Source organism: Lissotriton helveticus, chromosome 2_1 (genome assembly GCF_964261635.1).
Source record: "Lissotriton helveticus chromosome 2_1, aLisHel1.1, whole genome shotgun sequence".
NCBI lineage: Eukaryota > Metazoa > Chordata > Amphibia > Caudata > Salamandridae > Lissotriton > Lissotriton helveticus.
In genome coordinates, this window is record NC_136059.1 from 1,513,517,426 (window position 1) to 1,513,544,970 (window position 27,545).

Here is a 27,545-nt window from a genome sequence, read left to right on the forward strand (position 1 = left end):
ACCTTCGGCATGCAAAAGGTGCGCCCGCTGCCGGAGGCATCTCCCTGTTATTATGTAGTGACGCCGTTCGTGTCAGCTGCCTGTGCCGCACCCCCCCCGCCTGCGAGGTGGGCGTGGAGTGTTTGCAGCGGTAGGGAAAGGTGTGGACACCGCGCCTAATCGGCGGAGCCTGTGGATTCAGCACTTCTAATGTGCAAGTAAGTTTAAAATTGCAAGGCAAGGTCTCGGAAATGAAAAATTACTAAGTTTAAAATTAAAACAAACACACGAAGCCTAACTCCCCGCTTTCCGCCTCAGGAGTGACAGAGTAAGAATGGAGAATTGCAATCTGTTCTAGCAGTACCTTTCAGTGTCAGACCTGGCTCCTGGGACCCAGACAGCCCCTTCAGTGCCAGCATCAAACATCTTCGGGGTTGAAGACTTCATCAGCACTGAAATTTCCCTTGGTGCCACTGAGCTAGAAATCTTCTTTGGCACCCATGTTAATTAGATGCTCAAAGATAAAAAAAAATAGATACAGCCAAGGCTATGGGGGCTCTCCAGAGGCCTTCTCCACATACTTAGTTTTGGAGGTCCCATTAGAGTGGGTGCCAAGACCACCTCCCCTGAAGCAATTGCTCCCATAAGAGGCAGCAGCAGCAGGCCCATTCACAGGGCTATTCAAGGGGGGGGGGGACACACAAAGGGAGGTACCATAGGTAACCACTCCCGGGGCAGAGGAAAGGTGGGTGCATCCAATGGAGCAGTCTGCGCATCCGTGACCAGCAATCCTTACCCCCCTGATCACACTACACAAGTTGTAGGGAGCGGGCCTGTATGGGTTTCTTGTACGGTGGCAGGAGCGCACCCCTGATCAGTGGGTTCTCTCGCCTAGAGCAGGTCTATGCTTAAACCTCACTGCAACTCAAACATCCCTCCCTGCAAACACCCTTACACCCAGAACATCAGTGCCTCCTTCAGAAGGAAGTAAAGACTAGTTGGCTAAGGGGTCTATAGAGCTGGACCAGTCACACCAATGTGGCACAGGAGTGTACTCCTTTACTTATACCAAGGAGGACAGGTCACTCCTGCCTATACTCTAGGCCTCAGTAAATGCACCCTGTCAATGTACTTTTCATGCTCCAGGATGTCATCCTTCTGCTGCAGGAAGGCTACGTCATGACTGTACTAGACCTGAAGGAATCCTACTTCTATGTCCCACTCCACCCTGAACATTATTGGTACTTCCAGTTTATGATAAGTAAACTGCATTTTAGGTTAAAAGTTTTAGCCTTCGAGGTCACCACAGCACCTAGGGTGTTCACAAAGTGTCTTGCTGGCACTCAAAGCCATCCGCTACATTCAACCCAAGGTGGTCCTCCTCTGCACAGATGACATGACCAGATGTACTACATCCAGAAACAGGGTGGCACTCATCACAGTTGTCCATGTTGGCTCCAGAAGCACTCTGAGTCCAACTGGAGTAGTTGCTCCAAATGGCTTGCTCAGTAGGATGTGGCAACAAGTCCACGAGTGGTAATTCCACCCATATGTCCTACTCCTGTACTTCCATTGCTGTAGGTTTCCCAACGTAGTTTTTCTCCACAATCACCAAATGCACAAGCTTCCCCTCTAGATTTCCACACGCTCAGTCCATGGGCAATGCACTTTGGATTAACTGGTCAGAATTATTTACTTACACTTTATTTACATCTGAGTGGTAACTAATGAAATGTGGTAATCCTTTTAGGTCCAAGAGAGCTTTTTGTTTGTACTTTCTCAGAACCAGGCAAAGTTCATGCTCTCCAAAGGAGCCATTCCTCCGTGTTTGGCCAAATGCATTCAAACCTCTTATGCTAAAGTCAAGAGGCAATTGCCAGACCCCACTCTACCTAAAAACAGGGGGTAATTCATGGCTAACGTAGGTAACCTCCTTCTAGCTGACAAATGTAAGGCACCCACTTGGTCCACCCCATACATTTTCACCCAGCATTACTCTGAGAATGTTAGCTCTCCAACAAGCTAAAGTTGGCCAGACTGTTCGAAGTACACTTTTCCAGTCTGCTGAAACATTCTTTGGCAAGCCACCGATAAGAGAACTGCTTTAGTCTATGCAGAGCATGTGTATCTACAGCTACATATGCCATGAACAGAAAATTTCAATTATCCTGTGAGTATCTTTCGTGGCATATTTTGGCATACTCCACTGCATGTGCCTCATTGGAATTGCTTTTTGCTGGCATCTAGTGTATTTTGTGGTGATGCTCCTGCAGATTAATTGTGCTATTACAGGTTGCATTGCTAGTCGGTCTATCATGGTGCCAGATTATGAGCTTTTTTGTTTTCTTGGTATCGGAGTTATCCTGGTGTGTTCCTTTTAAGTGCACTTTGGGGGGTCGATTGATGCCGGTGGCATCTGATGTGGTAGATCCTCATGAGTTCGACTAGGGGAAAAAAGTGTTGAGGGTTGTAATACTTTATTTACCTGCTAGTGAACTCCTTAGTCACTTTTTTTTTCTTCGCTTCGACATTACAACTCACCTGCCCTTTCTGCTGTTTGTCTAACTTCATTCAGTCGGTTGTGCTTCATTGGTTGTTGACTTAGGAGAATACTGGGTAGAAGTAATTTCCCTGGAGGAGTATGAGCTTAATTTTTTTTCAGGTTTGCAACTGTATGCCAGTGTTCAGGGTGTGAACACACCATTTAAATAAATACAAATTATAGGGTTTTCCACATTCCAGGATCAATACACGTGATAATTAATCATAGTTACAGGCATACAATTAAAGACGTATCACTAGTACTGAATCATGGTTACAGGCAAAAGATATATAAGCTGACCATGCAAATGATGCCTTTAAGAAGCTAGTCCTTCTCAAAGAAGGGGGGTTGTCCGTGTGTACCTGGTTAGGGAAAATAAGAAGGAAAATGAGGAGATGGCAAACTACAAACTTGGACTAATCTGGGATAGGTGATTGGGTGGAGGTGGGCAGGTGGTGCTTGTAGTTTGTGGCTATACAGTTCGGGTTGCAGGGGGGGTGGCGATAGGAGGCTGTCAGTGTTAAGTGCCCATTCATGGCGTGTAGGGACTTCAGGAGAGGGCCTGCCTGAGACCCCGGGGTAGGGCGTGCAGCGGGGTGTCTTGGGTGAGACCTGTGGCGGTGGGGATTACAGGGCATCCTCAGCTTGTCTGAAGCTCTGAAAGAGCGTGTCCCATTCCTTGGATATGCGCCATTCAGCTACCCCCCCCCCACACTTAGACTGCTCCCACCCAGGCTTCCAAAGGAGGCTAAGGTAAGAGGAGGGCCAGGGTTGCAAACCGGTGAGCACACCTAATTATGTAAAGGCTGGGAATAGAAAAAGATCGGAGTAATAAAATAACGAAGTAATCCAAGCATTAGCATACCTGTAACAAAATATCCGCCACCCCCCTCTGGTTCCAGTACTTAGGATGGCTTTCTCAGATCGCCGCACATTCCGTCTTGCTGCCCAGATACAGAAGGTGCTGATGTCATTTGCACGATTATCTTTCAAGGAAGTGGCATAATCACCTGTTTCTTCTGTAGCACGACTGAAAGGCGGATTTACATTTAAAGAAACAATATCATAAACTGACCGCAAATCTATAATATAGGATGTTTTGAGACTTCCAGACCTTATGTGATTTTTATTTTTTTTCTTTAAGATGATGCTACGCTCGTCTTGGTAACCGGAAATGAAGACCTACTCCTCGTTGACGTAAGAACTGGAGAATCGCAGTCGCTGGTGTCCATAAAGGGAGTCCCTTCTGCGGTGGCCTATGACCTCTTTCGAGAATCTTATTTCTGGGTAGATGAAAAGGGCAGACTGCAAGTCTACACAATCGGATCAAATAACTACACGCAGCTGTATCCAGGTGAGTAACGCCAGAGGGGGAGGGCGCCTCCTGTGGTACAGAGTGACCATTCATTGCAGATCTGCTTGTGCCCACACCCCGGGTGCTGGTTTGAGAATGTTCAGCAGATGTTTGGTGGAAACTGCACCTTTTAATGACCTTGATGTGGGATGCATGTTAAGCAGCGAAGTGCTCACCCTGTGCTGGCTGGCAAACTGGATATTGGACGTATGTTTTAAGAAATGACCTCTACATGCTGTGCCAACACTGTTCGATTTTATTCCATTGGCTTATCGCGCGCCGATAGTTCTAACTGTGGTACTATCCTTGTCCCAATCTAATGTTCAAACCTTTTTTGGGCAAAGTTAACACAATTCATTTTTAATTTATCAAGAATCAAACATTTTAAAAGTTTATACGTTTTTGATGCTAATGCCTTTACATATTCCTTACAGCGGTTTCTTAAAACACTATATTAGGGCTAAGAGGGCTATTGATATCGGTTCTCTTCCTAGGCAGTATTTTCCAATGTTTTTCTTTTTAATGCTGCTCTACTGTAATCATCCTGGGGGCAGTTCATTAGGCTAACTGCGCAGGCCCTGATCTGGGAGGACCGTTGAGTTTCCCATGCCCTGCTTCGGGGCAAACCGAAGCTGGTATGATCGTGGGGTCCTTCCCTGTGCCCCCAGGGTGGGCTGGGGGTCCCAACACGCCTGCTGAGAACAACCATGCAATGGAGTGGCCCACCAGGAACCCTCCAACTAGATGCCCAGGCAGGGTATCTCCTTACTGCCACATCACCCAACCAGGGCTGGACTGGGAACCACAACCGGCCCTGGCAAAGTGCTCGGCCGGCCCACCCACACTCTGGGGTTGGAGGTGCTGCCGAGCAATTTGCCAGGGCCGATTTTTGACCGATTTTGGTACAGTGCTGATTTTGGAGCTATGGTGCAAAAACGGCCCTGTAACAAAAACGGCCCCCAGGGGCACAAAACCGTCCCCAACTGGTGCGGTGCACCAGGGGATTGCCCGGTGCCCACTATGGCCAGTCCGGCCCTGCACCAAACTGATCACAGCTGAGCCTGTATCTCAGCCTTTACCCCAAGGAAGTCTCGGCACAAGATCTGGTGAGTCAGAGTCCAGGCCCTGTGGTGATAGACCGCCAATGGTGGGACAACGACACATCTGCCAGGTCTGGGCATTGTAGCCCTACCTAGACATGTGCCCTGTGCCCACCTGCAGGCCCTGAGAGGGGTGAAGACCACCTGCCCCATGCAGCCCTCCTTGGGACCCTGGGAGCAGAACAGTGCGTGTGAAGAATGTAGACTGTTAATTTACCCAGTAGGGGGGGCAAAATCTGCCCAAAGAGCCCACTACCTCACCCTGGTAGACAGACGGGCACAATTAGGGGAAAGGTTCCCTCAAACGATAGAGGTGCATCAGATTGGTACCAAGCCCCCTCCCCCCACCCCTTACTGACTCCTGCTAAAGATGAAGCAATGCAGCCACTGGGGTTCCTCCACTCACAGACAGATATTTATAAAGGAGAGACAGCACCACCCAACAGGGACGGCTCCCAAAGCCCTAACAAATTGACCACAAAGGTGACTGGATATTGTTCTCCCTAGCTGCACCCACACTGGTTCATGGGACAAATGTATCCTCCATAAGTAGTTGGCAAACCTCCTGGGAGTCCCCAAGGCCCTGGAAAAAAGGACTATAGAGCTTATCCCACAAGTGTCTAGATCCATTGTGTTGCTATTGCTGAACAGTCGTGGCCCTGCAATATCCTCACAGGAATGAGAACAGCAAGCGGGCATGCACGACTGCTTCCCATGCCTGGAGCAATCTTTCTGGGACACAAAGGGTCACAATGATGAAGGGAACACTACCACAGAGGGCACAGTCACAGATGTGGACATGCCAAGCAACGGGGGAGGGGCATGCAAATCATTACCCCTCTGCCAGACCACAATTGCTAGACCACAGCCCGGTTCAAAAATGCCACACTTCCAGGAATACATGGATCAAGTCCTCTCTGAAATCTGATCAGAAATAGTCTTGCTCAAAGCAGAATTCAGGTCCTGTCTCCAAGGTCCGCAGAGCAGTCCATGAACTGTGGGATTGCGCAGACCATCTAGAGCGAGCAGCGGATTTAGACTGAGGACCAAAAAATGTTATGGCAAATGCTCAAACCCCTGGAAGACCAGAATGTCAAACTACGGCTGAAGCAAGAGGACCATGAAAACTGGAGCTGCCTAAATCACATACGAATCAGGGGCATACCACCGGTATCTGAAGGGAACATGACATTTGTGGCTGACATTCTCCACACCCCCGGGTGGGGGGGGTGCTCCACACTTCCCCCACCCAAATAAGACCCAAGCTTAGTGGCCTCAGTCACATCCATTACAGAACCTGCTCCGGATATCCTCATGTACTACTAGGAAACAGAAGCCGTTAGGGCCATGGCTCGTAGCAAATCAGATGTATTCCTTGTGTCCAGTTCTACCAAGAGCTAGCGTTGAAAACTTGGCAAGTGTTGAAACTTGCCCAGTCATCCACTCCGAAAGAGTGCAAGCTCTAATATCAATGGGGCCCACTCGGGGGGCGCTAGAGGGCGCACAAACTGAATGGCTGCCTGATAGTGTAGCTCCCGTTCCCTGCAGACTTGATCCTATATTAATCCTTTCCACCTGAGCAGATAACTCAGTACAACATAGCGGAATCGCTGCCGATAAGTCCCGACTGCACTCGCTTCAAGTTTCGGGCTGCTGGTGGACGCCTGCGGTGAGATAGCAGCTCCGTAAGTTTCATCGGTGCTGCTCTGGAGCCGCTGTGACCAGGAGCTTGGATGCTGACAGGCACGCAAGCCCGGTGCGTGCCACGAGGCGGAAGGCCCAGAGCGGAAACCCGGCTGTGGAGCCCTGCTCTCTCCCTCGCGGCGCCTCGGGCCGCCGATTCTTGCCCCGGAGACCGGTGAACCACACCGAGATATTGCCGGGGGCTCCCTATCGGCGTGCGACAGCAGAGGCGGAGCTCTGCGGAGTTTTACCGGAGAAGGCGCGTATCGGTGATCTAGTTGCGGATGGCACTGGACTCCCACATTCAGGTACTGGGCGCAGTGAGAAGTGGATGTACTCCCCCCCCCCCCCCCCCCCACACCCACCCCCCCTCTCTGATGGCGGCACAGACATAAACGCCTGAACGAACTGGCACAGTGGACAAAGCGGGACCGGGGGGGCCACGTATCTGGTGCTGGGAGGCCGAACTGGTAACCTGGAAGCGTTGTGGTGGGGCGATTGCAGACACGCTGGTGGCACGTCGGAGAGTGTGGACTATCTGCCCTCCCCCCCCGCCCGCGGTGCGCCAAACTTACTTTACCCCACTTCAGCTGCAGCTGGTGTGAATTGCGGAACTATCAGCCTGGCACCACTGTGCTGTCACCAAGGCGCAAAAAGGTTTGCAGCGCCGGAGAGGCTCAAAGATACCGCAATTCTGGCAGCGAGACTACACATTCCTTGAGGGAGTTGGTGCAGAGCGGTGCTTCCTACCTCCGAGCCCCCGGGAACGAGTTCGCCATATCTGTCCAGAGTGCACATCTACACCTGAAACCTGCTTGGTGCTGCCTCGTTTGGACTCCCTTTCCGGATAGCCAAACCTGCTACATTGCTGGATATCTCTCTTCCCAACAGCACGCTGTGTACTGCTGGTGGTGCTCCTTCCTTTGGGACACGTTAGCAGGAGTTTTGATAACTCCACTCACCGGCCGGCGATCCCCCACTGCTTCGACGCAATTCGTAGCGGTGACCCCAGAGAGGCGCGGGGGCACAATGGTGCGCCCAGAGAACCGCCAAACGAAAATCAACTTCGAGGGCACCAAGAAAGGGTTGAAGCCGGGCCCTGCCGAGCCAGGATCTAGTGGCGCGGATCGTGCTGCGGTGCCCTCCCCATCGGCTGAATTGGACATGCACCGCTTGTTCCAAGAAATGCGCCAGGGCTTCGCCACAGTGGTGGAAAAAGTGGACAGGATGTCCTCTAGAATGGACGCCCTGGTGCACAAAGTCGATCAGCATGAGGAAAGCATAACTGCGACGGAGCAACGGATATCAGACAACGATGACCTCACTGCCTCTCATTCCACCCAACTCGCTCGCATGGACAATATCCTTCGGGTTATCGCAGCCAAGAACGAGGACTTGGAAGCCCGAAGCAGACGCAACAACATCCGCGTCAGGGGCGTTCCGGAATTCAGACACTGGCAAGATGGAACTATATGTGGAGAAAATCCTCCGAGCATCAGTAGGAGAAGATGCCTTCTCACCCCAGTTCATTGTTGAGGGCGCACCGATCTTTGGTCCCAGTTCCGAAACCCGGAGTGCCGCCTAGACCAATCATCGCTCGCTTACTGAATTATCGTGACCGCGATGTCGCCTTGAGAGCTGCCCGTACCAAACAAGCCCTGCACTACAACGGTGTTGAGTTCTCCCTTTATCCTGATTTCACTCCCCTCGTGCAAGAAGAAAGACAGAAATTCCTGGCTGTCAAAAAGAAATTACGTGAGGCCCAGTTAGACTATGCCTTGTTGTACTCGGCGAAGCTAAGGGTGACACACCAGGGCAAACAGCGGTTTTTCACCGACCCACTAAAGGTTGAAGACTATCAAAAGCTACGCAGAGCACAGAGGGGCAGACAAGACGACCACGAAGACCCCGAGGCTGATCCACCATTGAATGCAGACGACAATTGATACGCAGCGCCCTCCTAGGGCAGTCATTGCCCAGTGCTGTCTTGCTGCAGTTGCCTCAATGACACTTATTCGGCTGGTAGTGTTGCTTCTTTCGCACTCTGAGACTGCCTGACTCCTGTGGTGGTAAGATACTGCAGGGATCACTCTCCCCGCCCTGGCCTCTATCGAGGGAGGTATAGTGTGAGAGGCTACCGGGGGAAGCAGTGGCTGTGCGCCCTTGATGAAGTTTCTCCCACGGTGTACCCCACTCATGGACACAAGTGGTGGGAGTTCTGGGAAGGAGGGAGGTGGGGGGGCGTTGGGATTTATGGCTGCTGGCATGATTGGGATGCAGTAGTGGGAGGGGGGTTGGTTTAATGAGGACAACGACTGGCTGACTGATCATTGTATCGTTTAGCATTATTTCAGCATTGCTGCTTTTTTGGTACCCATCATGGCATGTCACATGTTTGACTTACTATCTGTTATGGCGAGAGTAGGATCTGATGCACAATTGAAGTGTTTATCTTGGAACATACGCAGACTCAATAATGCTAAAAAATGTCAAAATGTTGTTGCATACCTGGATCGCCACAAGGTTCAAATCGCCATGTTGCAGGAAACTCATTTATCGGCACATGCGTGCTCTACTTTTGGCTGCAAGTGGGCTACTGTCCGTGCATTCTCCTCTTACTCCACTTATGCGAGAGGAGTTGTTATCCTAATCAAACGCACAGTACCCTTCCAGGTGTGTGGACAGTTTGCGGACACAGAAGGCCGCTTCGTATTAGTATGGGGGCGACTAGGTTGTGACACAATCACCCTAGTGAACTGTTATGCACCCAATTTAGATGTGCCCCTCTTTTTCACCACACTTTGGGGTAAAATCCTAGACGTAGGATCCCGGCATATCATCTGGGGGGGAGACTTTGACATAGCACTGGTGCCCCGGTGGGACAGAGCAACACATTACAAACCTCGGTCCAGGGAGGCGTTGGAGGGGGTGATCTCTGAAGGTAATCTGGTAGACACCTGGCAACACCTACATCCCTCCCTCACAGAGGGTACGCACTTCACCTCACTGACTGGAACATGGGCACGCCTAGACTATTTTTTCTTGTCTAGGGAGATAGTTGCAGAAGTGACGGATGTAGTCCACCTCCCGCGGACGTACTCCGACCATAGCCCGGTCCTTCTAGTGCCTGGGTGGGACAATCCTAGACCACACTGGCGGTTACAACCAACGGCCTTGCTGGATTTAGTGTTCCGCTCGGAACTTGGCGAAGAGATCGACGCTTTTTTCCCCAGAAATAAAGGCTCCGTTGATTCTGTTGAGCACATTTGGGAGGCGTTTAAGGTTACGATCAGAGGCGTTTGCATGTCCAAATGCTTTGGGGTCTTGCGCGCGATACCAAACGCACACTCCAGACACTTGATGGTGAGTTGAAAGCCTTGGAGGCACGAATGGTGGAGGGAGATGGCACTACAGCGCATGCTAACTTTAGGGACAAACTCACACAATATGAGGAGGAAGCGGATAGGGAAGCTAGGTTTAGAGGCAAACATTGGCAAGCGAGGAAGTACTGCGAAGGGGATAGGCCTGGCAAGGCACTAGCTGTGCTGACATGAACCCCACACACCAACAACACGATTATTGAGGTGGTCACTGATCAGGGACACACTGTTAGGGACTCCGATGACTTACTTGCCACTTTTGTTACCCATTACTGTGCACTCTACACCACAGCCACAACTGTGGACGTCCAGTATGACAATTTCCTGGGTGATATAGCACTGTGTTGGCTTAGCGATGTTGATAGGACTTTCCTAGCCGCCCCTTTTGAGGTGGAAGAAATCAGGGACGCTATCATGTCACTCCAAAATGGGAAGGCGCCCGGTCTGGATGGCCTCCCTGCCGAATTCTATAAAACCTACGTGGACACTATGGCCCCTGTCCTCCGCGAGGTTTTCGAGGAATCCTTAGCTGATGGCATCCTCCCCTGCTCTATTCGCAAGGTAGTCATCACCTCATTACTGAAACCTAACAAAACCCCCCAATCCTGTGATTCTTACGGACCACTCTCGCTCCTGAATTGTGATGTCAAAATTTTGGCCAAAGTGCTCTCCACCAGACTATCTCTTCTTATGACCCGGATAGTTTTACCCGATCAGTCTGGCTTTGTCCCGGGCAGGTCCACTTCCCATTGAGAAATTGAATTTTGCCTTGTCATGTGTGCCTACGTGTTCCCCATCCTATGTTATATGTGCATGATCGATATGCATATATCCCCCTATGATCGATTAAAGACGCAATTATAGTTGTGTCCAACGTTAGTATGCCAGTTTCCAGTTCTCGTGAAAGCAACGAGTATTAGGCCTATGTTAGCACGTTTTACGGTGTGCACGTTATATTCCCCGCATTGTCCCCGTTTCTAGGCCTCGAAAGGGCCCGGACACCAGATTCAAGCTCCAGTCTCCTGAACCCACTCTGAGGAGCGATGCAGCCCCCACCTGCATCCCTGACCCTTCACTTACCTCCTGCCGCGGTGCCCGGCCTGGCTCTGCCTGCCTGTCTGCCAAGAATATGTTATGCCTCTAGTTATCAGTTCAGCTCTCCGTCTTCACATTCCTAAGCTAGCGAACCGCATAAACAGCTTCAGCTATAGTCTAGTCTTTCTGTCTCCATGCAAGAGAATTACTGTATTAATATTCATGGAAGATTCATAGCACACGCAATACATGTAGAATATATGCATGCACCAGCCTTAGTGTCAAGTAGCCTTTGCCCTGATAACTTTTAGATTCTATCAACATGTACTCCAAACACCAGATACCAGATATGCTATAGGTACATGTCGTCCTGACACCGCAGACTTTAGTCTCCTCTTCTAGTGCAGAAGTCATAGCCCCCAGTTCTCCCCGGTAACACGTCATTGCCCGTTTGCGCGCACCACTAGGTTAAAGGTTCCAGCTGCTCAGGTAGCCCCCTCCATGTATCCACCCATTTATGACACTTCTGTGACGTTCTCATCACATGTCTACGTGCACGCCCTGTGCACGCCTTCTTTCCACGCCCATGTGTTATCTTACGCTTGTCACTTGTTACGCCTACTGTATGTAATGTAATTGTGATGTTTTACTATATATACCTTGTACTGTTAATGAGACGTTGCAGCTGCCTTCTATGCCATTCTATGTCAGGCTGTCCCGATCCTGTCCCTTCCCTTGTGCCTGATTAAAGCCTGTTAGACTCAGATTCCCCGGATCCTGCCTCTTATTTATTGAGCTATCTGTTATTATTAATGTATTCAAAAATAGTACCGGTAATTAATTATTTATTTACCACATAAATGGCGCCCGAACAGGGACGAGCCCCTTCCCCACGCGCCGGCGATGTAACGCAGGCCCCCTGACCCTTCTACAGCCGTGACGGAACTCTACCGTGCACGTGCAGATATTTCTGCTTCAAGTCTCCCTCAGGCCCACAGAGGAGACGGAAACTGCGGTCCGGCATCCAGACGAGGCGGTGAGGAATGCGGTTCGTCCCGACCAGAGCCCAAGCCGAGAGAGCAAGGTCCGAGGTATCCGGAGGCCCACCTGTTTCTGAATTCCGAAGTTCGTAGTCCGACGTCGTAGCAGTCCAGTCCAGTCCGAGGCCTTCAGTTTCTGCTTCCCGGTGAGTACCGTTGCGGGGGAAGCATCTAGACAGGTTCATTAGTTTGTTCCTGGTCCGATGGGTTTGGGTACACAGATCCAGTCCGAAGTATTCACCTAGGTAGATACGGTATGACGTGTCTCTTTAGGAGACCGGTATGTTCTGTACTGTTTTAGCAGTGCATCCAGTAATTCTAGTAAGTCCGTTCTTGAGAAATTCAAGTGTTATGTTTTCAGTGTATCAGGTAGTATTCTGTTCGAACTGTTATTAATGTATTTCTATGTCGTGGTATGAGTGATTTGTTTGCCATTTCATTACTGTGATTATTGTGTATTGTGTTCGCAAGTATAACTCCAAAATGCCTCTGTTTTCGAAATTACGTCAGATAAAGACCAGAAAAGGGTTACTCGAAGAAGCAGTTCCTGTCCCTCCTAGGGACAGTCCTGGACATTTCATGTATCACAAGCATGGCTTAGATGCCATATTATATCTAGACTTATGGGTGGATTACACGAAGGATCTTGAAGAGAAATATAGATGGCCTGTATCAGGTACATGGGATGCCGAGTGCATCATGCGAGTAGAAGAAGCATTATGGAAAAAGAAAGCCAGACAATCCCAGAAAGATGCCATCGAGTTATGGCGCAAAGAATCTCATAGAAGAACCGAAAAAGAATTCAGAAAAACAGAATTAAGTAGGGAATCCTCAGAAAAAGCCCAAGAAAGGGAATTAATAGAAGAAGGTGAACGAGTTAGAGCAGAACAGTCCGACAAACAGAGAAATGCCCTTATTAAAGGTATGTATCCTCTTCTTGCCGAGGGCTTGCCGAAGGCAACCCCGGAAGCACCCTGTAATTTACCGCCACCATTGGTCCCGATTAAGCTACGTCATAAACCGACCGCAGCTGAAATTTTTCTTTCGTCCTACTTGGACGACACAGTCCCAGCCTATGCAAATCGTATTCCGCCCGTTCACCCTCAGCATCCTGTAAATAATGTAATTCCTGTTCCTCCAGCCACTGGTCCCGGGGATCAAGTTAATGTGCCAGTACCCCCGGACCAGCCCACATTAAATGTACCCGGTTTGCCAGTCACTTTACCAGCACGTACAGTATTAACAGACGATTCTAGTTCAGGAGCAGCGGGGGGAGGTGCTCATATCACCCCGCCTCAAGTAAGACGACTGACGCCGCGAGAAGCAGCGTTACAGCGTACGCCAAAAGTGGCTACATACACAGACCTCAAGCGACTTCTTACTGACTGTATATATGATCCAGTTCCAGGCGAAGATCACATGGTATATTCAGTACGTTTAAGACGGGTTGCCAACTTTTTGGTCACCCTGCCCAACATGAAGGAACATCTAGACAGAATATATCGTTTTGTCCGTACAGGGGAGAATCCAGGAAGTATTCACGAAGCTATGGCACACAGGAAAGCCGAGATTCAACATATGATTTTACAGTTCTTGATTAACTGTTTAATAAGAGAGCAAGATTATCCTGATAAAGACAAAGACGAGATGAAAGGCCTGATCAGGTGGAGTGACAATATATCGGAGGGAAAACACAAGACACAAGGTAGTGTAGAAAGTATGTACAAGAAAATTCGTAAGGAAATTATAAGTATACACCAGAAGGAGGAAGCAAAAAGAGGAACCGAGAAAGAGAACGACTCTTCTAGTGAAGAGGTAGACAGCGAGAATCCCTCCAGAATAGCGTATGTAGGTAGAACTAGATTTTCCGACAGACATTCACGCCTAGATTACAAGAAAGTTTTTCCTCCTCCAGTACCAGAACAGTGTTCTCTTGAACAAGTATTCCAGGCCACCGATCAAATTCTGAAATCACGAATAGGTTATAGCGAGCTTAGTACAATGCATGAACAAGAACTAGCCCGATCAGCAGTCCGATGGACTTGTGATTCTACCACGTTTCCAGATGAAATAGTGGCCCAAACGTTTCTGAAACTGCCCCCAGCCGAGCAGCGTCTGGTGGGTACGTATATGATCCAGCACCTCATTACACTGTATGAGGATCAGCATTCTGATCCAGGTCCTTTACATGATGTACTGAACGAGTTACTCCTAAACAGATGGAAAGGTCTAGGTACCGATTTAATTAGTGTCGTATTAGAACAGCGCCACAAATACAGAACGTTCCTGAATCCACATTTTGTTCCTGTTCCACCCCCAGAAAGAAAATCATTCTATATAGACAGACAGAATCCGTTACGAGAAGTACATCCAGTTAAGGGAGAGGGGGGTGATCTAGAGCGAGTATTTGTTTACACCCCTATCACGAAAATAGAACTTCTGGAAATGAAAAAGTTAATACCCTGTCACGATAAAGATCCAGCAGGGTTCCACCGTAAATTAAAGGACATGCTCCGTATGGGAGAATACACGTATCCTGATATCATTAAAATGTTAAAGGTCCTGTTGCCTGCGGGCACATATGAAAAACTCAAAGAAAAAGAACGGGAGGCGGGAGAGAAAAAGATAGATTGGACCGCATTAGAAACTGAAGATAACACACGAGTTCCAGGTACCGGTCTTGGGGATAAAGCTAAAGCATTGCCCGAATTGTTAATACAAGTTTTGCCAAGATTACTAGCCACGAAAAAGGAAGATTGGGATGCCATCTCAGCCTGTGAACAGAAACAAGACGAAGATACTAGTGATTTTTATTCTAGATTTGAGAAATGCTTCATTATTAATAGTGGTCTGAAAACAAGTAGTGAATCGTATCCACATCTTTTTGTTACCAAGCTAGTTGAGAATTCAAGTCCACAAGTTAAAAATCGAGTACTGAAAGTCGAAAGTACCTGGCAAGCTAATACTCCGTCACAAATGCTCCAGATGCTACAGTACCACCAGAACAGAATTAGGGAGGAGCAGGAACACGAAAGGAGACGTATGAAAGACACGAAAATACTAGTCGCACTGTTTGTTCCGCAAGACAGTCAGAAGAGGGGTCCGAGTCAAGCCAGTCATCCTACAGCTCCCGTTAAAGGGACATGCAATTACTGTAAACAGCCAGGTCATTATATAAATGAATGTGCAGTTCTGAAACATAACATAGCTACTGGTAAGACGAAAGAGAGACCACGTCCGCCTAGACAGGAACAAGTTTCACAGACTTCCCAGCCACCGCAGAATGCACAACAGACAGTTACAGTACCGCAGCCTATAGCTGCAACACAACACGTTACACAGCAGATGTACCAGTACGCACAGTCAGAGTATCCAGATTACCAGCCGTATTCATGAAACAGCCTAGAGAGGGAGGTTGGCTTGCCTCTCATCGAGATTCCTGTAGATCAAGAGGGTCCCTATGTACACAGTCAAGTATTAGGGAAAGACAAAGTTTCTGATTGATACAGGGGCAAGTAGGACTACCATCAGTCATGACGAGGTTCCAGGGGCTCCACTCTCAGGCTCTAGAAATGTTTCCCTTGGATTTTCAGGAAAGCCTATTGTTAATGAAATATCGAAACCAGTTACCCTAGAAGTTGGTCCATTATCCCGAACTACAGACTTGTTACTCACGAAATCATGTCCAGAAAACTTACTAGGCATTAAGACCCTGAAAGAATTAGGAGCAGATATATGCTGTTCCCCAGAAGGGGTGCGATTGTTTTTAAGAGATTTTAAAGGTCATTATGTATTACGTGATTTTGATCCAAGATTATTGAATGTACCTCAGCATTTATGGGCGCAAGGTCCAACTGATGTAGGTTGTATGCACATCAGATCCCATCGTGTCACTCTGAAGAAAGGTGTTGTATTACCACAAATCCGACAGTACAAATTGCCACCTGAGGCTGTAGCAGCCTTATCCAAAATTGACGAGCTCATTGTTCAAGGAGTAGTTGTAGAAACTGACTCCAATGTATGTAATTCTCCTATCATTCCGATTCTGAAACGTACTGATCCCAATGCACCTCCAGTTTATCGATTAGTGATTGACCTTCGAGAACTTAATAAATGTATCATACCCCAGTACCCACTGGTCCCAGATATTTCTTCCCTATTGACAGCCATTGATTCTGAAGCTACGTTCTTTACTGTTATCGATCTCAAGAACGCATTCTTTAGTGTCCCCATTCATCCAGACAGCCAATTCCTTTTCGGATTCTGTTTAAATGGAAGAAGCTATAAAGTCACACGAGCTCCTCAAGGTTTCACAGAAAGCCCTAGCATTTATAGTCAAGCACTTAAAAGACAACTAGACAATATTCACATGCCAACTGACACTGCTCTGCTCCAGTATGTCGATCTATTGATCACAGCCCGTTCTGAACGTGACTGCGAACGTGCGTCACTTACAGTTTTGTATTTTCTGGCCGAGATGGGGCACAAGGTGTCCCCTTCTAAATTGCAATTCTGTGTCCAGCAAGTGGTCTACCTTGGACACTTACTGTCCAAGAGGGGTAGGCAGTTGACACCTGACCGTATCCAGTTAATAGCACATCTTCCACAGCCCAAGACTCAGAAGGAGGTACGAGTTTTTATCGGCCTCACTTCTTATTGCAGACAATGGATTCCTCAGTACGCATATCTAGCCAAGCCACTGATACAGTTAACGACACAGGAGGCAGCCGTATCGACTGTCCTCCCTTGGACCCAAGAACACACACTTGTTTTCAATGAGTTAAAGAAAGCTTTATGCCAAGCACCTGTTCTAGCAACACCGAACTACAGTAAGCCTTTTACACTTTTTGTCACTGAACGTGATGGTACTGCATTATCTGTTCTCACACAAGATCAAGCAGGACAATACAAGCCCTGTGCTTATTTTTCTAGCACATTAGATCCAGTGGCCCAGGCTCTGCCTGCGTGCCTCAAGTCAGTTGCAGCCACAGCTCTAGCTATCAGACAAAGTGATTCCATAGTGTTAGGACATTCCCTGACAGTACAAGTTCCACACTCCGTGGAAGTTCTTTTAAACCGAACACAGACACAGCACTTGACTATTGCACGTTTAACAGGTTATGAACTGACATTGTTTCAGCCACACATAGAAATCAGACGCTGCAACATTTTAAATCGTGCTACACTGTTACCCTCAGTTACTTCAAATCCTGCCACACATGACTGTGTGGAAGTTAACACCATGACAAAGCCAAGACAAGACTTGACAGACATTGCATTACCTGATCCCGACCTGACACTTTATGTGGATGGTTCATGTATGAGAACGAGTACAGGAGAACTAGTAGCCGCGTATGCAGTGACTACTGACACTGAAGTTATAGAAACGCATCGTATTGACACCCTGTCTGCTCAAGCAGCAGAGCTCGTCGCTCTGACTCAAGCCTGCATACGAGCTAAGAACCTGAAAGTAAACATATACACAGATTCACGTTATGCATTCGGAGTCGTACACGACTTTGGAGTGCTCTGGCAAGAGAGAGGTTTTATGACTTCTCATGGAACCAAGATTCAGCATGGCCCCCTCATTCAAGCTCTGTTAGATGCAATACATTTACCGACAGCTATCGCTATCATGAAGTGCAAGGCACATACGAAAGTCACTGATATCATTTCCCAGGGTAACGATCTAGCAGATCGAACGGCCAAGCTTACAGCTCAGACTCCAGACATTCCAGTTAACCCAACACAGACAGATATTCCAGATCAGACGACTTGTATGACAGTTAAGGACCCTACACAAGACGTACTAGATATACAGTCACATGCTACTCCCGATGAAATCAAGAAATGGTCCGAACAAGGAGGGGTCCAGACAGATCAAGGATGGTTGACGAAGGGAAAAGCCACATGGTTTCTCCCCAACTCTATGGTTCAAGTCATTATTAACACCGCACATAGTCCAGCACACTTAGGAGAAAAGGCCATGTTAGACAGTATTCAGAACCTCTGGTTTAACAAGCATTTACGAGCAGCAGCCAAGCAGAAAGTGCGTACCTGCATGATCTGTTGTCAGTTCAATCCAGGTAAAGGTGTCCCGGTGGAACAAGGTGGATTCCAACCCCCTGACCACCCTTTTGAAGTCCTCCAGATGGATTATATTCAGATGGAGCGATGTCGAGGTTTCAAGTATGTTCTCGTAGTTGTATGCGCTTTGTCCAGGTGGACAGAAGCCTATCCAGTTCCAGATTACACCGCCGCGACCATTGCCAGGCAGTTGGTTCGTGAGTTTTTCCCCCGCTATGGATTGCCTAGGGTCGTGTATTCAGATAACGGCCAGCCATTCTCATCCGAACTCATGAAACAAGTATCGCTTCTGTTGGGGTACCAGTGGAAGTTCCACTGTGTACGACATCCTGAAGCAGCCGGTCTCGTAGAGAGACATAATCAGACTCTGAAAATCCGCATTGCCAAAGTATGCGCAGAGAAAGGCGTAGATTGGATAGTAGCACTGCCAGTCGCCCTTTTCTATATGAGAATGGTCGCTCACTCCCGTTCAGGTCTGTCCCCTTACGAGGTAGTGTTCGGTCGTCCCCCAAACATATGGGGTACACCTAGACCACGTACAATTACAGATGTTGACAGTAATATGCTGACAGATTACCTGGCTTCCTTGATGTCTGCACTACTCTCTTGTCGTTCACAGGTTGCCGCTGCTTTTCCAGACAACACCCAAGTGAAACCGCATGAGGTCATACCAGGCGACCTAGTCCTCGTGAGGAATTTTGATCGTTCAAGTCCGCTGGAGCCCCGCTGGAAGGAGCCAAGACTCGTATTGCTAACAACAAGGACGGCCATCAAGGTGGAGGGCCGCAAGGGGTGGTTGCACTCCAGTCATGTGAAGCGATTCCATGGACTTCGGCCAAAAACTTTTTTCAAAGACTGCCCCGTTCTCAAGGACTGCCCAGACACTGAATCTAAACTTCCCCTGTCAGAGAAAACTCCGCAGCAGGAGTATAAAGAAAAGTTAAGGTCTAGTAAGTCAGCCAGTTTAATTGTCTAAGTCCCTCTCGGGTGAAACGGTTAGACAGGTTCCTGACATGTATGAGATAGACCCACACAGTGAGAGAGTTAGTCAAAACTCTAAGAGAATACGTTATCAAAAGAATCTTCGAAGTCGATGTATTACTACTCTATTATTTATGATACTTCTGAGTCTTATGGTTACCTGCATAAGTTATGCCTTACATTTATGTTTTCCTATTAAATCACATGTACATTTTTCCTCTGTTACAGTAGAGCACACTTTTAGTGACCTGCCTCCTCACGAGTTATCCTATCGTCTTGCCATGCGCAATAATACGTTTATTCGAATGTTACACTATTCACACCAGACCAGCAATGCCACTAATTGTTGGGTGTGTGGTCGACTCCCCCCTTTCCAGACACCGAAGGGAGTTCTGCCACTCTTTCCCTATCCGTTTTCACATAATGGTTCGTGTGGAGCATGGTCCACGTTAACGTCATCCTCAAATGATATGTCCCTTCTGAATAGAACATGTTTCCCAGACAAGGAAGGACTTTCCCATAGAACAGGGTTAGATCTAGAAAATGAAGTATATGATCTAGGTAATCCTCGAATTTCATGGTTCTGAATGTTCAGTCCGAGACTACTCCAGATTTGCCTGCTATTTCAGTTCTACCCGTGAAAGGCGAATTATGTGTCAGAAAGAATGGTTCCGCACATGTAGGTCATAGTGATTGTACTACTGTGGTCGAGTATAGTGACAGTGGGAAATCTATTTTCAAAGCTTCACGTCATTCTTATTTTGTGTGTGGTCAGACCGCATATGTTCGTCTGCCCCTCGATTGGGATGGAACATGTTACATTGCCTTCCTACTGCCACCAGTTTTCCTAGCCCCATCCGATTATCACAGAAACACACATCTAGTACACGTTAGACATAGAAGGGAGACTGAGTCCCCAATTGTCGATCAAACTGAAACTGCCTTAGAACAGTATCAGGATTTCAATAAAGGTTTCTTTTTCTTCATAGGTCCTGTCCAGAATAGTAAGTTAATACGTAGGCTAACCAGAACCCTTGAAGCAGTAGTGAATGAGACTACTTCCGCTCTAGGTAACTTAACTGAAGAGCAATCTGCTATGAGATTTGTCGTGCTCCAAAATCGTCTCGTCCTTGACGTCATACTGGCCGATAGGGGAGGAGCTTGTAGAGTCATCGGATCTAGTTGCTGCATTTTCATTCCTAATAACGCACCGTCTGTTTATTCAGCTATAACCAGACTTCATAAAATTGCCCATCAGTTACACCAGAATCCAGGCACCTGGACATGGTCTGGTTGGCTCTGGAGTATAATATCTGCCTGGGGATGGAAAGTATTTTCATTCCTAGGTATAGCAGTAATGATCATATTCACTTGCTGTCTCTGTTTACAATGTGGCCCTGCGATTTGCGGCTTGTGTGCTACCTCTTGTATTCCTAGTCCTAAGTCCCGTTCCAAGACAATTCGAGACGAGCAAATGATGCTATATGAACAGATAGATGGTATCATGAATATTGATGTTTCCTGATGAACGTAGCCACAAGGAGGGAATGAGGAAAATTGAATTTTGCCTTGTCATGTGTGCCTACGTGTTCCCCATCCTATGTTATATGTGCATGATCGATATGCATATATCCCCCTATGATCGATTAAAGCCGCAATTATAGTTGTGTCCAACTCTAGTATGCCCGTATCCAGTTCTCGTGAAAGCAACGAGTATTAGGCCTATGTTGCCACGTTTTACGGTGTGCACGTTATATTCCCCGCATTGTCCCCGTTTCTAGGCCTCAAAAGGGCCCGGACACCAGATTCAAGCTCCAGTCTCCTGAACCCACTCTGAGGAGCGATGCAGCCCCCACCTGCATCCCTGACCCTTCGCTTACTTCCTGCCGCGCGGTGCCCGGCCTGGCTCTGCCTGCCTGTCTGCCAAGAATATGTTATGCCTCTAGTTATCAGTTCAGCTCTCCGTCTTCACATTCCTAAGCTAGCGAACCGCATAAACAGCTTCAGCTATAGTCTAGTCTTTCTGTCTCCATGCAAGAGAATTACTGTATTAATATTCATGGAAGATTCATAGCAGACGCAATACATGTAGAATATATGCATGCACCAGCCTTAGTGTCAAGTAGCCTTTGCCCTGATAACTTTTAGATTCTATCAACATGTACTCCAAACACCAGATACCAGATATGCTATAGGTACATGTCGTCCTGACACCGCAGACTTTAGTCTCCTCTTCTAGTGCAGAAGTCATAGCCCCCAGTTCTCCCCGGTAACACGTCATTGCCCGTTTGCGCGCACCACTAGGTTAAAGGTTCCAGCTGCTCAGGTAGCCCCGTCCATGTATCCACCCATTTATGACACTTCTGTGACGTTCTCATCACATGTCTACGTGCACGCCCTGTGCACGCCTTCTTTCCACGCCCATGTGTTCTTATCTTACGCTTGTCACTTGTTACGCCTACTGTATGTAATGTAATTGTGATGTTTTACTATATATACCTTGTACTGTTAATGAGACGTTGCAGCTGCCTTCTATGCCATTCTATGTCAGGCTGTCCCGATCCTGTCCCTTCCCTTGTGCCTGATTAAAGCCTGTTGGACTCAGATTCCCCGGATCCTGCCTTATTTATTGAGCTATCTGTTATTATTAATGTATTCAAAAATAGTACCGGTAATTAATTATTTATTTACCACACCATAACCTACGGACTCTGTTCTCCTTACTTCACATGATCCACCCTGACCTCCCTGTCGCAGCGGCCTTTCTAGACGCCACAAAGGCCTTCGACTCTGTCGAATGGCCATACTTGTTCACTATCCTGGCCCGTATGGGCTTTCCTACACTGTTTATATCCTGGGTCAAATTACTATACACACAGCCTAATGCAAGAGTACTGGTCAATGGTTGCCTCTCCATGTCACTCCATCTCCAGAGGCACCCGGCAGGGATGCCCATTATCCCCTCTCCTCTTCGCGAATGCCGTCGAACCCCTTGCCTGTCTGCTCCGACAGCTTCATCGGGAAGGCGCAATTCGCTGTCTCCAGCGTCAGATCGATGTATCATTATATGTTGACGATATGACCTTGTTTATTAAAGACCCGGTGCGTAACCTGAATCCCCTTCTCAGAGTTTGTTATCTTTGGCAGAATGTCAGGAGTACAGATCAACTGGGCGAAGTCCCTCTTTTTCCCGCTCACAGACGCAGTTCCGGACTTCCCTTTGGACTACCCTCTAGAGTGGTGTAGTACTGATCTTTGATACCTGGGTATCCAGATTTCGCGTGATAAAGACGAGACGATTCGCTCCACCTACGGCGTTGCCATCACTAAGCTCATTGCACTGGTGGACCGCTGGATATCCCTCCCTATTTCCATGGCAGGTAGGGCGTCACTCATAAAAATGGTAGTGCTCCCACGCTTCCTTTACCTCTTCTTTAATATCCCCTACCATCCGGGCGCCTACTTCTTCAAAACATTGAAGTCTGAACTCTGTCGCCTATTCTGCGGGGGTAAAAGTCCGAGGCTGAAGTGGTCTATGCTGATACAGCCATACGATAAAGGAGGATTTGACCTCCCCGATTTCGAGGTCTACTACCTTTGTGTGCAGGGGCACTATGCCTCACTGCCTGGTTCCCACTCCCTTTATGCCTCAGTTGGCGGTGGAAGATTGGATTGCCAACCCCCTGCCCCTCAATGGCCTCCTTCATTGTCCAACCTCGGCCATCATGACACCATATCCCTCTGTCACGTGCACCATTGATGCATGGAGTCGTCTGGCTAAAAAACTGGACTGTAACCTGCTGTACTCCCCTCGATTGCCACTGGTGTATCACCCAAAGCTTGAACACCTACAGGAGCGTGGCTTTCGAGTGCTCTGCGGGCCTCTACACATCAAGTGCTGGGGCGATCTCTTCTCCGCGGGCCGCTTTAAAACAGCGGACGCATTCTTTCTGACGCACGACCGTACCCCGCTTGAAGTATTTTATTATTTGCGACTACGCCAAGGGATGCGGGATATTCTCCCTAACTTCCCCGAGTAGCCTCAATCCACGTCTCCGCTACACTTCCTGCTGTGCTCACAAGATGGCTCCCACCTGGTGTCGGGCATGTATCGCCACGTTAGGACATGTGGCCCGGTGCCTGAGGCCTCTGCAAGAACACATTGGTCTACTGAGCTTGCCCTACTGAGCTTGCCGTAGACATCACAGATGACCAGTGGCTATATTGCTGTACCCTCACAGCCCGTATCTCTGGCAGCTGCAGGCTCAATATATCACTACAAATTCTTACAACGCCTATACTACACTCCCATGAAAAAACACAGATTTCACTTGTCTGACAATGATCGTTGCGAGCGATGCCGTGCAGAGCATGCAGGCTTCTTGCATCTTGCTTGGGAGTGCCCCCCCTGTACAGTCCTACTGGCAGCAGATACACAGCGCACTTGAATCCATGCTAGGGGAATCTGTATCCCCGGACCCATTACTGATGCTGTTGGGACACACACCTCACATCCTTAGACATGCAGGAGATTCGTATATATTGCACTCCTCCTAGCGAAGCGGTGTGTAGCATGTAGGTGGGGTTGCGGTAGGGCCCCGAAGTTAAAGGAATGGCTCGCCGATATGACATATAGCCAGGAACAACACTCAGTATTCTCTGATTTACTCCCGCTATCTAGCAGGCCGAGAGATTTGGGAACCCTTGATGGATATCTAAGGGTCCAGGCAGCTCGAAATGATGGCTCAGAGGGGCACGATGTCCGAGATGATGATGGGGTCCAAATATAACGCATCCACACGCTCAGACTATGCATGGATGGGCTTTTGATACTGCTCTGTAGTGCTATGTGGTGATGTGCCCTTCCTCTCCCCTCCCGACCATTTGCCTCCCACTGCTCACTTGCTTCCATGGCACTAATATACTCCCCCTCTTGCCTCCTGCACTATGAAACGACGTGCGATTTAATTGATTTATATAGACATTAATACCTTGCCCATGATTACTGCACTGACTCCCTTCTATATTGTTCCACCATCACTAGATGTAAGCTATTGTATTATGATATACTGTGACACATGCTTATGCTGGATGCTATATTGATGATTGTATGATCTAGCCGCTGTATTGTCCTTTTGTTATTTTCTGTATGGTTTTTGATGCAAAAACACTAATAAACAGTTTTAAAAAAAAGAAATCAATGGGGCCACTCCTTTAGCCTTCTGTTCTAGTGGAACAAGTGACGTAAGGCACTCAGTTTGTTGCAGGAAGCCAAAGCAGTGCTGGGACTCCCTGCGGATTAAGAATGAAACAACCTTCCACATCACCAACCACTGGAGAGGATTACAGTCCATGGCTTAGCTGCACCTTGAACCAGACCCCCGGACAAGGGGGGGTCTCACTCTTCAGATGAAACTAAAGTGGATATGATTCCTTCCCTACAGAAATTAAATCCAGGAATCCACGTCATGACATCTACCCCCCCCCCCTTCCACCCTGTCTCAAAACACTGAAGACTCCTCCACATTCAGTGCCACGAAGGACCAGCGGGAGATTTAAGGAACAAGGTCATTGGTACAAGCTGCCTAATCCTACCCCCACTCAGACATTCTGGAAAGACTTGGATCCTTCTCTGCAACTTTTTTTTTCTTCTAACCAGTGGATCACACTTCCATGGGACGGAACTTTCAACCCATTTGGCCAACTTGTGTATAAGATCTTCCCTTCTCATTCCTTCCGATGTGTCGGACTTTTTGGAGGCAACAGATTTTCATATATTGATCCTATCTATCCTGTGCCCTGGGCACCCTTCACTAGCAGTAAATCAGTATAGACCTCCCTAATGCCAACATGGAACACACCGTTTGAGCTACTCTCTAAATGTTTGCAGTATAAACTCCCCTGCCCCCGAACACAAGCAGATATGGAACTACCTTACCCAGCAGGACCCTGATATAGTCTTAAGAGACCAATTTTGTGTGTTCCGACCACCATCGATTGCGCCAACGTTGCTATCCCCTTCAATGTGGGCATCCCCACCACTAAAACAGCAGGGGTGTCACAATTCTGCAAAGCACATATCTGAAACAACCCTACCACTGTGACTCGATCCAGAGCGCAGATTCCCAATGCTTACCACCCACAAAGGTACTAAAACCCTTAGTGTTTATCATATATGCCTGCAACACCTATCCAGACTCATTTCTATGTAACACACAAACAGCTACAAGACGTCACAGGGAACATATAGTGGGGGTGACCTTAATTTACCATGGATACCCAATTGACAATGCTAACTAGCAACAGGAGCGATGTCATCCCTATTGAAAAGGGAAATCACCAAATTGGGACTTGGACGCCTGGCGCTACCTTCACCCCAACACTAGACACTTATTTCTACTCATAGGTCCACACATATAAAACTTGCTTAGACTACATATTCATAACCCATTCCCTCCTCACTACACTAGCATCCACTGCCATCTCTGATACATCTATGGGATGTAGGAGAAGAATTTTCTGCATTGTGGTGGGAGCAAGATGTGCGATTGATTAACCAGCAGAGGAGGTCCTCTGATAGATTTATAAGGCCACTCTGTTGGTAGTTTCACAATTAAAGGTGCCAGAACCAATTAAGTAGAGCCAAAACCAGTTTGTCTCACTTGGTTGCATAGAAAATTGTTTGGCGGTGAACGTAATTCGTGCTATAAACACCATGTAGAAATATGATCTTTTAAAAAATCGAACTATTTTTTAACATTTCACCTTGATACATTAGGCCAATCACTGAGAGACCTTTATTAAAAGTTTTTTTTTTAACGAATTTGGACAAATTCAGCCATCACTTATAACAAATAACGAGGCAAGTCGGTTGTCTTGAGCACCCAGTATGCAGCCTATATTCTTATAATACCAGGATCAACAAGTCTATTAAATCAATACACGAGGAATTTGTGCTGCTGGCATACTGAACACATGTATGTAAAGGTGCTTTCATATGTGAGAATGCAGTAAAGGAGGCTCCGTGAAGTGACAGTTGCATAGAATCCAGTGCTGGAATTGTAAAGCATTTACTATAGAAACTCCTAAATGAGCAGTTTAAGATGTGACCGAGGAAAAGTGGTAGCATCACGAGGGCCACACCTTGAAAAACGGGACAGTATGTATACATTTATTTAAAAACATATCCTGCAAAGATTGCCAACAAGACACGTGACAGTAAACCTGTTCTAACTTACTTCTTTTGTTACATAGATGCTTCATTTTAAAGTATCTAACCGGGTTAAGCCACCTACTGCAAATATCATTGTGTGCTTAGCAATAGGAAGGAATTTGAACAGAAATCTCCTACAACTTTTAGCCACTAGATATATCTTACCACTATTCCGTCAGTTTTGAGTAACAAAGTAGCATAGTGGGTTAATGTACCTGCACATTTTGTAACCTGCAGGTCAGATTGGCATTTATTTAGAGATGCAAGGGGGCTACTGCTTTTGATGCAAAGATAATTTTGTTCCAGTTCAAAAGTTGTAAGACTTATAAAATAACCCAGGACTAAAAGTTTGCATGCAGCTCCTGGATTCCAATATATATATCACTGTGCTAAGAGCCATAGTTTTTTCCTCAAGGTGGAACACAGACCAGGAGTAGACCACACTAATGCTGTCCACCTTAGTGATTCGAACTACCTATAGGTTGGCTGTATTCTCCCCACTTTCATCTGAGGAGGTCTTCTCATTAGACCTTCCGTCCTTAAGGTGGTCTTCCCCAACTCTTTGCCTTTTGCCTCCAACATTTTGATGTATCTTTTTGTTGGCCGTAGGACTGAGTGCTTTACCACTGCTAACCAGTGCTAAAGTACATGTTCTTCTCCCCTAAAACATGGTGGTATTGGTGTATACCGGATTGGCACATGTAGTTTACTTATGGCTCTAGTAAACTGGCATACCATGTACCCAGGACCTGTAATCTAAATGTTACTATTGGGCCTGCAGCACTGGTTGTGCCACCCACACAGTTGGCCTTTCAAACCGGTCTCAGGTCTCTGCCACTTCAGTGCTTGTGTGCATAGTTTACTGCTACCTAGACTTGGCATTTAAAACTACTCGCCAAGCTTTAAACTCCCTTTTTATTACAAGTCACCCCCTAAGGTAGGCACTAAGTGACCCAAAGGGCAGGGCACAATGTAACTAAGAGGCAGGACATGTACTCCAGTTTTATGTCCTTGCAGTGCCTAACCACTAAAGCTTTCAGAGTGAAAAGAAGTTCAATAGCATGTAGCAGGTTGAAGAGTAGATCAGGAGGACAGCGAAGAATTATATAGTAAGTCTAAGATTGGAAGAAGGTGAAAGATGTTAGGAAAAA

The 27,545-nt window shown here is 47.6% G+C and overlaps 1 protein-coding gene across 1 annotated transcript in view; it reads left to right on the forward strand.

Moving 5' to 3' along the window:
- LOC144820278 (uncharacterized) overlaps window positions 1-27,545 on the forward strand; it is a 988,894-nt gene that overhangs the window by 292,338 nt on the left and 669,011 nt on the right. Inside the window, exon 8 of the mRNA XM_078677866.1 lies at window positions 3,666-3,875. Coding sequence (XP_078533992.1) covers window positions 3,666-3,875 — 210 coding nt within the window. The remainder of the gene's footprint in view (window positions 1-3,665; window positions 3,876-27,545) is intronic.